Raw genomic sequence first — 10,795 nt, 5'->3', positions numbered from 1 at the left:
ACCTGGGTAGGTCTGCAGCGAGGGACAGCAGGAACCAGGAAGACCTCCATGACGCGGTCTTTCTTCAGGGGTAGTGGGAGCGTTAGATAACAGAATGGGTCAAAGGTCACAGAGACCTTAGCACATTCTGGGCAAACCAGAGTGGACTTAAAGAGGCCGTGGAAAGTGTCCACAATCACAGAATCATTCCTCAGCCTGTGATTCTCCCAAGCTTCCTTTGCCACCACCTGGAAGAAAGCGGAAAGAATAAACAGGACATTCTTGGCACCTCTCAGTCCCTCCCCCTGCGCTTCGGAGCATTCACACTCCAAGGTGGACCAGGAGGTGATCTGTACAGCCAGGGCTGCTCAGAGCACACCATGGGCATGCCACACGCCAGTTCACTGCAATCCCTCTCAGAGCCTCTGAGAAACGAGGAGTCTGCATCCTCTGAGAGGAAACAAGCCCTGAGGACGCCGTGGCACTGAGCTGACCGGTGCAAGCGGCACTGCCCACGATGTTTCTGTGGAGCCATTGATACTACAACCCAGCTAACCCGCGGTTTTTCCTTTAGGATCTAAACGCTACGCTAACGCTAGAGCACTCAGGTTGCTGGTCGCACTGTGACAGGGTAACCAAGGTACTAAACTCCCCTTTCAGACATCTGAAAACCAAGGCCACAAAGTGAAAATAAATACCCGGGTAATAGCAATAACAAGTTATTTAACTGGGCAACGAATGGATTTCGAGCAATAGTCCCAAGGGTGCACACTGAGGTGCTCGCGGCCCTCAGAACGTGCTAGTCGCCGGGTCACCATCACACTGAGCAAGCCGACTAACTTAAGCCCAAGAGGAGCTTTCAGCCTGACCAGAGTTAGCCCCTTTTTGACCTGGAATACATCTCTACCAGGGTCCAGGACCGTCACTAGCAAGAGTGAGAGGCACCCAGGGCCAGAAGAACGTCCCTGCCTGCACAGGAGAGGCAGTTCCTCAGGGACATTACTGCTCAGTCTTCTTCAGTGCCATACCGCATCAGGCCGCCCGTTGGCATCCTTCAGCTCCAGATAGGGCTTCTTCTTTACTCGGTTCAGGTCTTCGTGCAAGCCGTCGAGAAGAAAAGCTAACAGCTCCTGAGAGTCTTGCTGCTGGTAGCCAGAAAACTGAGGGGCGAAACGTCCCACCTGGGTCTACGACAAAAGCAACTGCATCAGAAGGCATGATATATCAAGAGACAGTGAAGGCAGGTGGGAAACTGACATCGAAAATAGCTTTATGGAGGGACTGGACGGCAACACAGGGTGGAAGGCAATGCTCTGAGGCGATCCCCCATGGCAAGGTTCCAGGTTCCCGTCTGGAGACCTCCTTGAGTAGGTGGTGCACACAGCCTGCCCATGATCTGGGATTGGCTGAAGACTAGGAGTGGATTAAGTCACCAAGACCTTGTAGGAGGTGTTGTCTCCCTCTTTTTAAAAAATTCTGCAAGAGGGCATACGTGCTCACCAGAGTCACAGAGAGACACACAGAGAGAAAGGAAATACCTCCTGGGACCCAGCAGTTACCGTAATGGATATGTCGCTGGCCTCCCACGTAGTCGACCACGGTTTGCGTCCTGAACCTGATGGCTTAAAACTCACGCCGGGCGCATGTGTGTACATGCCCAAGATCCCGAGAGGAGAATGGAAGAGAAGGGATTGCGGCGGGACCATCCTCCCTGGGGGGTGATTTCTCGCTTTCTGTCTCTATGTCTCTCTCTGTCTTTCTGGCGAGCGCATGCGCCCTATAGTGAAAAACCTCTCCAAAAAAAAAAAAAAAAAGAAAAGAAAATACCTCCTTGGGGTGCCCCTGTCAGACATGGTCATGCCGCAATTCCTTCTCCGCCATTCCTCAAACTTGTCAGAACTGGGGACATGCATGCATAAGCCTTCAGCATGTTTTCATGCTACCAAGGCCAGGATTTAAATTGTATGGCTGGCTACATGGACTCTGGCTCTCTTAACCAATAGACCACAGGGGTGGCCCTCTCTTCATCTCTTTCTCATGGAAGAAATAAATGAATAAACTTAAAAAAAAAAAAAAGCTTTGCAGAGTCAGGTGGGACAGTGAGGAAGTCTGCCTGGTCAAGTAGCCTGGTTAACTCCTGAGGATCCTGAAGGCGGCTACTGATCCCACAGACAGAAGGCTCCAGTCCGAGGGCCGGGAAGATGGACCTGGAAGCTGGCCTCACTCTACTCTAACAGAGGGGCCAGGGCACCTGACCAACCACACCTAAGGGCTGATACAAATCTTCCAACACCCTTCTTTGGTCTGGAGTTGTAACCTTCATTAAAACCTTTATAAACTTGGGGGAACCAGCAGTTAGCGTAATGGCTATGTCGCTGGACTCCCACGTAGTGGACCACAGTTCGCATCCCGGACCTGGTGGCTTAAAACTCACGCCGGGCACATGTGCGTGCGTGCCCAAGATCCCGAGAGGAGAATGGAGGAGAAGGGATTGCGGCATGGTCATCCCCCCGGGGGGTGATTTCTCGCTTTCTGTCTCTCTGTCTCTCTCTGTCTGTCTGGCGAGCGCACGCGCCCTATAGCGAAAAAAACCTCTCCAAAAAGAAAAAAAAAAATTAAACAAACTTTATAAACTTGGGACCAGCAGTTAGTAATGGCTATGTCGCTGGACTCCCACGTAGTCAACCGCGGTTCGAGTCCCGGACCCAATGGCTTAAACTCACGCCGGGCATGTGTGCCTGCATGCCCAAGATCCTGAGAGGAGAATGGAGGAGAAGGGATTGCGGCATGGTCATGCCCCCTGGGTGGGTGATTTCTCTCTTTCTGTCTCTCTGTCTCTCTCTATCTTTCTGGCAAGCGCACGCGCCCTATAGCAAAAACCTCTCCAAAAAAATAAAACAAAACAAACTTTACTCCTTGCAAGTGTGGGGGAAGCCAGATCCCGCTTGGCTAAATGCAGTTCAAATCCCAGCCCTAGCGGCTTGAGAAACATGCCGGTCACCTGTACACGTGAGCCCCAGATCCTGATGGGAGAGAGGAATGGACAAAAAAGGATTGCAGTGTGTCCACACCCAATTAGGGTGCTCACTCACTCTTCTCCAAGTGCATGCACGCCCTGGCAATTAATAAATAAAATCTTGGGCCCACCTGAGGTATGATGCTGAAGGCGCTGGATCCCACATGGCCACCACGATCTGGTGGCTTGAAAAATATGCCAGGTGCATAAGCACGTTTCCCAGGTGGCCAAGAGAAATCCCAAAAGGAAGAAGAAATGGAGGAGAAGGAATTGTGACGTGAACATTCCCCACGGAGGGTGCTTTCTCCCTACCTCTCTAGGAGCACATGTACCCTCAGGTAAAATTTTAAAAAATAAACAAAACACTTAATAAATGATCCAAGTATCAGCTAGAACGTTCTTCCTCTACATAACGGCCCTGATGTTGCTAAGTAACTCCCAGCACTGCTGTCTACCAGGGACCCCGAGTGTGGTCCCCCCCAGCAGCACCTCCGTCACCAGGTGCTCGGTGCAAAAGCACATTCTCAGGCGGCCCCAGCCCCATTTATCCAGACCCACGGAGGCAAGGGTCAGCAGTGTGTGTGGCCCCCACATGCAGAGGCACCCTGAAACTGGAGTGTGCTGCTCTGCCTGAGTCCTCCAGCACAGGAGATGCTAACTGCACATGGCTATTTAAATGGAAAACAAGTAAAATTAAATATAATTTAAAAGTCAGTTCCTGAGGGCCAGCAGGTGGCATGGCGGTTAAGGCGCTGGACTCCCAAATGGCTGACCACGGTTAAAGCCCTGGACCCGGTGGCTTGGAAACCATGCCAGGCACAAGTGTGTGTATGCCCAAAACCCTGGGAGAAGAACCCTGGTCTTCCTCATGGGAGGGGCGGTGATCTCTCACTTTTCCTTTTTGTCTCTCTGTCGAGTGCGTGTGACCAATGGCAAAAACAAAACAAAACAAAACAAAAACCGCAGGTGGTGTGGTGGTTAAGGATATTAGATTCCTGGGGCCAGTAAGTGGCATGGTGGTTAAAGGCGCTGGACTCCCACATGGCCGACCACGGTTCAAGTCTCGGACCTGGTGGCTTGCTTTCTCACTTCCTCTCTCTCTCTTTTTCTCTCTCTCTGTGTCTCTCTGATCAAACTGGAAAATAATAAATAAAGTTAAATAAAATAATTCTTTAAAAAAAAAAAAAGGGTATTGGACTCCCACATGGCTGACTGCAGTTTGAGTCCCAGACTTGGTTTGCTTTCTCTCTCTCTCCCCTCGTTCTTTCTCTCTCTGGTCAAAATTTAAATAAATAAATAAAGTAATTCTTCAACAACCAAAGTCAGTTCCTTGGTCACACTAACACATGTCAAGTGCTCGGTGGCAAGAGCCAGTGGATTCGAAGCACGAGCCAGTGGCTTCCATGGCAGACAGGGCAGACAGGCCCCGCCACACCCAGGGAGCTCTACACCACTCCCCCTGCCCTAGACACCATCTGCCGGTCCCACTGCGCACAGCTGGAGCCCAGTGCTGGTGTGCGTCACTGCATTCCGGGTCCTCTATGACTTAGTACGTGCACAGTAACTCGCATGTGTTTCCCAGTGGTTCATGCAACAAGGGGACAAAAGAGAAGCTTCTGATTTCGAGCCACCAGAGGTTGAGGTTTCCTCATGAAGTGAAGGTGCTCTTTTCGCTCCTCTCGGAATCAGAAATGTGCGCGCTTCTCTTATCATGTGGTTCGTGGAGGCTCCTGGAACCCCAGTGGTACCAGCCAAAGGGGAGCTTTCAGATTTCAACACCTGGGGTCAGGCATGTCCCTCCCCGGCAGCAAAGGCTCGGATGGTGCTAGGAGGCCGACGTCCCAAGTGCCCAGTGCCGTCCGCTCGCCCCCTTCCCAGCTCATCCTGGCTGAGTGACTCAAGGGAAAACTGCCCTCACATCACCTTCACAGAATGCGGCCCACACCTGGCTGAGGGTGCCCTGCTCAAACCATGGGGGACGGCAGGGCCCAGCTCCGAGGACCTGGGAGTAAACCGCCGACCACCTCGGTACCGCCAGCCCAGACAACAGCATTCTGGGCAACCAACGTGCAGCTCACATCCGGGATAGCCCCGGCAGAGGCGCGCACTGGGGACACCCATGACAAGCATGTGCTAAATGACTGAATGACAGACGAGAAGGAGCGTGGACATGGTGCTTTTAGCTTCTGATCCCATCTGAATCTCCAAATGCAAGGAACTGCCTGGTCACAATGCAAGCCACTGTCCCGCAACGGCAGAAAGGAAGCACGGGTCTCGACCTACTTTGAACATGCGGGGTGCCACGTGAGCCTCCCTTCCAGACCACATCTGCCTAATGAGCTCCGCGTAGGCCTCTGCGATCTCCCCTTTCATCCCCAGGGGGTTGTCTCTGTTGATCTCGGCTTCATACTCATCCTTGAGAAAGTAGTCGGTCAGGGGTGCAGTGTTGCTCAGGCACTGAAACGGAACGCAGTCAGAGCTTACACCCCTTCTAGAGAGCACTGACACGCAAGTTCAGCTAGAGAGCCACTGAGGGCTGGCCCGTGGCCTAGTGGTGAAGGGAGCCAAATCTGACAAGGCTGACAGTGGTTCAAATCTCAGCGGAGAGCTTAGAAGCTCTCCAAGCATATTTTTTATGCTGGGGTTGTGATGATGCTTAGGAAATGAATGTAAATTTTTAAAAATGTTTCAGAAATAAATAAATAAAAATTTAAAAAAAATATGTTGTCCATTGGGACCAGCAGATGGTGTAATGGTTAGATGTAACCATTACATGGACTCCCACATGGCTGACTGCGGTTCAGGTCCCAGACTTGGTGGCTTGACACTCACGCCAGATATATGTGTGCGCATGCCCAAAATTCCAAGAGGAGAATGGAGGAGAAGGGAATGCAGTATGGCCATTCCCCTGGGGCGTGACTTCTTGCTTTCTGTCTCTCTGTTTCTCTGGCAAGCACATGTGTCCTGTAGCAAAAATCTCTCTTAAAAAATAAACAAATAAATAACATGATGGGCCTGTGTGTGCGCACCCAAAATCCCAACAGGACGGAAAAATCAGGAGGGAATGCGGTCTGACCATGCCACGTGCAGAGAGCTTTCTCCACCCAGCTCTAATGAGTGAACACGCTTCGTACCATTTACGTGTGTGTGTGCATGTGTGTGTGTATGAACACATGTGTTTAATAAGTACACAAGGACATGGTCACTAAGGTCCCAACAAAAAGAAGCACTTGGCAAGTCCCCTGAAGGCTCATGACCGAAAGACGCAGTCTCAAGAAGACCAAGCTGATGGCCACTTGCAGCTCAGTCCCTTGAGACAAGATCTTGAAGAAGCTCTCAGGCGTGGCCAAAGGCGGCATCTTTTTGTTATGGTTGTTGTTTTGATGCCAGGGGGCAAATGCACTCGCCAGAGATAGAGAAAGAGAGAAAACCCCTGCGTGGGGCACGGCCACGCCTCAATCCCCCTGGTCTGTACTCTAATAATTTTTAGGAAAACCATACCCTAGTGGTGAATAAAATTTAAAATATTTTTACTGTAAAACCAAACCAAGAGCTGATTAAGGCGACATTTTGGAATCACAAGCACTGGTAAGACCCGTTTATGCCAACCAGCACGAGGAGTCCTGGACGAGGCCATTGACGCACCACCGCAGGACAAGGGGGGTCCACGGGGCCAGGATCCACCCAGCTCCTTAGCAGGCCACCCCCACCCAAGCCTCCAGACTGTCATTCGGATGGCAGGTTCTTCCCTCTACCTGTAAGGCGGAGTTCATGAAGCAGGTGTTCCCCAGGTTCCCGAGGCCGCAGAGCCCAGGCTGAATGTGAGGTGACGGGGGCTCCTGACAATTATATGACGCTGGGAAGCCAGATCCGCTGAAAAACACAATCCACATCAGCAGTCAAAGCAGGTGCCGCACACGCGCCCTCACGACACCCTCTGGAGCATTCTGGGGCCTCTGGAACTCTGGCCCGGGAGTAACCACACGATGCGGTTCTCTACTCCCCGTTCCAGCCTGCCAGGCCTGCCCTGACTCTCCCGACCACTGACCTGACACGCGGGCGGGTGGGAAGCACAACCATAGGGGAGATATGCTGTCTGGATTTCCCTCCTCAGGCTTTTGAAAACACTCATTTTATGCCCCTCCAGACGGCTGCCTGCCAGATGACTTCATTACAAGGTCAAGAGCAGGCACCTGCCCCAGCCCACCAGGCCACCCCAGCTCCCACTGAGACTTGGTGTTCAGGCCGCAGGCCTCTCTTCTACCCTGTCCACGCCATGTGGCACATGCTCCTGACATGCTGGAGGAAGGGTCACGGCCATGCAGAGGGGAACCAGGCAGGGCCCTCCCCAGCTGACAACGTCCCCTCACAGCTGCCCTGCCACCTGGCCAGCCCATCACTTCACAGACAAAGACAGTGACTCCCAGACCACCAGTGGCCCAGGCTGAAGGGAGAACACCAGCTCGCAGGACAAGCAACGACAGCCAGAACCAGGAGGCACACTCCATGGTAGGGGTGAAATGGAGCGAAAGCCACACCCAGCACGTGCCCACAGGGAGCTCCAACCACTCTGCTCAGTGTCACTGTCACGGTGGAGGAGTGCTCAGGTACAGCCTGGGGAAGGCCTCAGAGGGACAAGCAGCGGAAGTGCAAGGACCTGCTCTTACCCCCTGCTGACACCGGAGCTGTGCATCCCAGAGGTGTTAGAGCTATCACCATTAGCAACGGGAGAGGCAGACACCGAGGAGTAGGGACTTGCTGGTGATTTTGGAGAGGTAGTAAAATTTCTGCTAGGCGCAGTGCTTGATCTGAGAGAGAAGCAGAGACAATGCTACTGACGTTGGGCAAAGAGCGAGCCCTGTTTACTGCCTTAGGTCTCCTCCTCAGTAGGAAACATTCTCAAGACCAGCAGGTGGTGTGGTGGTTAAGGTGCTGGAATTCCACGTGGCTGGCTGTGGTTCAAGTCCTGGACCTGGCAGCTTGAAATGCACACCAGGTAGGTGTGCATGTGAGCCCAAAATCCCAAGAAGAGAATGCAGAAGGGACTGCCACATGGCCATCCCCCGGGGAATGATTCCTTGCTTTCTGTCTCTCTGTCTCTCAGCGAGTGCAAATGCCCTATAGCAAAAATCTCTTTAAATAAATAAATAAACAAACAAACATTCTCTGTATTCAGTTACTGAAAAAATGTCAGGTGCCGGCAGGTGGTACAGTGGTTAAGGGCACTGGACTCCCACATGGCTGACTGTGGTTCGAGTCCTGGGCCTGGCAGCTTCCTTTCTCACTTTCCCTCTTTCACTCTGTCCCTCTCTGGTCAAAATAAAAATAAAGTTAAATAAAATAATTCTTAAAAAAAATTTTTAAAGTCTGTCTTCATGTTATTTCAAGCTAAATGAGCGCCAAGAAATTAACTGGCTTCCCATCTTACCAGTTCTCACGGTCACGTACGGGACATCAGTGTAGTCGACCAGAGGGCTGACCATCAGGGCATCCTGGTTTGAATTATTTTTTTTTTACCATAAATACAAACAACTTTTATTTGTCAATAATATGTCAAGAAAACAGGAAAAAAATTTCAGAAACCCAAAACTATGGACTTAAAAGTCAATCCATCGGGGCCAGCAGGTGGCATGGTGGTTAAAGGTGCTGGATTCCCACATGGCCAACCATGGTTTGAGTCCTGGACCTGGCAGCTTGCTTTCTCAACTTTCTCAACTTCCCTCTCTCTCTCCCTTGCACTTTCTCTCTGTCCCTCTCTGGTCAAATTTAAATAAATAAATAAAGTTCAATAAAATAATTCTTAAAAAAAAAAAAAGTCAATCTATCAAGGTAGTATACTGATTGATCAATTAAAAACTACATGATTGTGGGGACCAGCAGGTGGTGTGGTGGCTAAGGTGCTGGACACTCCCATGTGGCCGACCATTGTTCGAGTCCCGGACCTTGTGGCTTGCTTTCTCAGTTTCCCTCTCTATCTCTCTCTGTGTCTTTCTCTGCTCAAATTAAGAATAAATTAATAAATATGGGAACCAGCAGTTAGCGTAATGGCTATGTCGCTGGACTCCCATGTAGTCGACCGCAGTTCACGTCCCCGACCCAGTGGCTTAAAACTCACACCGGGCGCATGTGCGTGCGTGCCCAAGATCCCGAGAGGAGAATGGAGAAGAGATTGCGGCGTGACCATCGCCCCTAGGGGGTAATTTCTCGCTTTCTGTCTCTCTCTGTCTGGCGAGCACACGCGCCGCGCCCTGTAGCGAAAACCTCTCAAAAAAAAAAAAGATTTATTTCTTTTTAATTTTTTATTTATTATCATTATTCTTCCATTTTGACCAGAGAGAGAGAGAGAGAAAGAGAGAGTGACAAAGCAAGCCGCCAGGTTCGAGACTCGAACTGTGATCAGCTATGTGGGAGTCCAGTGCTTCAACCACCATGCTACCTGCTGGCCTCTGATACTGACTTTTTATACTTTCGGTTTTGTCAACATTGCCACCATGCATCTAATGATGTCATCATGGAGCATGCATGATGCGGCATAAGGGAAGCTCTCCCTGAGAAGTGATGTTGGTGAGGAGGGGTCACACCTCAGTGGGAGTTAAGTACAATTACAGATCAGTCATGGAAGCACATGTCCACCACAGACCTCTTTCCTCATGTTGAAATGACCTCACTTCTTCCCTAAGGTCCTTTCTCTAGCTCCAGAGCCTAAAGAACGCCTTATCCTACCTTCCTACCTTCCTACCTACCTACCCACCTACCTACAAACCATCTATCTTACTTTCATTCCACCGGTGTAAGACTGTGCTTCAGTAAACTATCTCAGTTTGTGGAGAAGAAAATCCAACATGTCATCGACGATAAAATGTTTACCAAATTTAAGACGTAGTACTCTGAAAATGTCGGTGACTGATCGTGGGTTGCCCAGAAGCATGCACTGTTTCTTTTCCAAGACTAGGAAGACCCTTTGTCCATTTCCTTTTTCCATATAGTACCTTGGCTTTCAAAGTATCAACGGCATAGCCCACGGCTTCCAGGGACGCAGCCCTGTGGGCTGAGGACACAGCAATGGTTATGCTTGCTTCTGACACTGGGACCAGGCCGACTGAGTCCACGGAACACCACTACGTGTTTGGCCATTTCTGCTTAATCTCGCCAGATTTTTCTGAGTTAGTTTTCTGCAATCGGGGAGATATGCTTCATATTCTAAGCTAATACCATTTTTCCTTCAAAGTTATTTCTTGAGGTCAGCAGGTAGCATGGTGGTTAAGGGTGCTGGACTCCCACATGGCTGACCACGGTTTGAGTCCTAGACCTGGTGGCTTGCTTTCTTACTCTCTCTCTTTCTCTTGCTCTGTCCCTCTCTCGTCAAATAAAAATGAAAGTCAATAAATAAAGTAAAATAAAATAATTCTTAAAAATAAAAGTTATTTGTTCTTACAAATAGGGACATTGAACCACACGGTGAAGAAACCACCAACTGTGAGATTTCATCTACTGAAAGATTCTGTAAAAGTAAATTTTATTATATCCTTAGATTTTTCTTCAACTATATCCATCTCTTCCTAAATGTCTCAAACCTACTACCCTCCACTAATAGGGGGACAAGGGCAATTCGTCTCCTGGCTGAAGCAAGAGGAGCTCATCTCCAAGCTTGACGGATTTTTGATAAACCGCAAATACCACATGATTTCTAACATCAGCCAATGTGGCACCGGGCACCATCACACCAGGACCCTTTGACCAACTTAGAACTACAGATGCGGAGGTGCCAGCCCCCTGGTTTGATTCCTACAGCATAAGCCT

The 10,795-nt window shown here is 50.2% G+C and overlaps 1 protein-coding gene across 3 annotated transcripts in view; it reads right to left on the bottom strand.

Annotated features, from left to right (window-relative positions):
- The window catches only part of USP4 (ubiquitin specific peptidase 4), a gene marked incomplete at its 5' end in the record, with an annotated part of 56,807 nt that overhangs the window by 20,514 nt on the left and 25,498 nt on the right, over positions 1 to 10,795 (bottom strand). For 2 of the 3 annotated variants that reach the window (XM_006170962.2, XM_027769312.1), the window contains 5 exon segments: positions 3 to 227; positions 1,008 to 1,166; positions 5,279 to 5,452; positions 6,751 to 6,868; positions 7,663 to 7,803. In XM_006170962.2, the coding sequence (XP_006171024.2) occupies positions 3 to 227; positions 1,008 to 1,166; positions 5,279 to 5,452; positions 6,751 to 6,868; positions 7,663 to 7,803 (817 nt within the window). 3 annotated transcript variants of the gene reach the window in all.

This window comes from Tupaia chinensis, unplaced genomic scaffold (assembly GCF_000334495.1).
Source record: "Tupaia chinensis unplaced genomic scaffold, TupChi_1.0 Scaffold149184_1, whole genome shotgun sequence".
In the NCBI taxonomy this organism is placed as follows: domain Eukaryota; kingdom Metazoa; phylum Chordata; class Mammalia; order Scandentia; family Tupaiidae; genus Tupaia; species Tupaia belangeri.
Note: the sequence above shows the minus strand (reverse complement) of the source record. Positions and strands in the feature narration are given on the sequence as shown.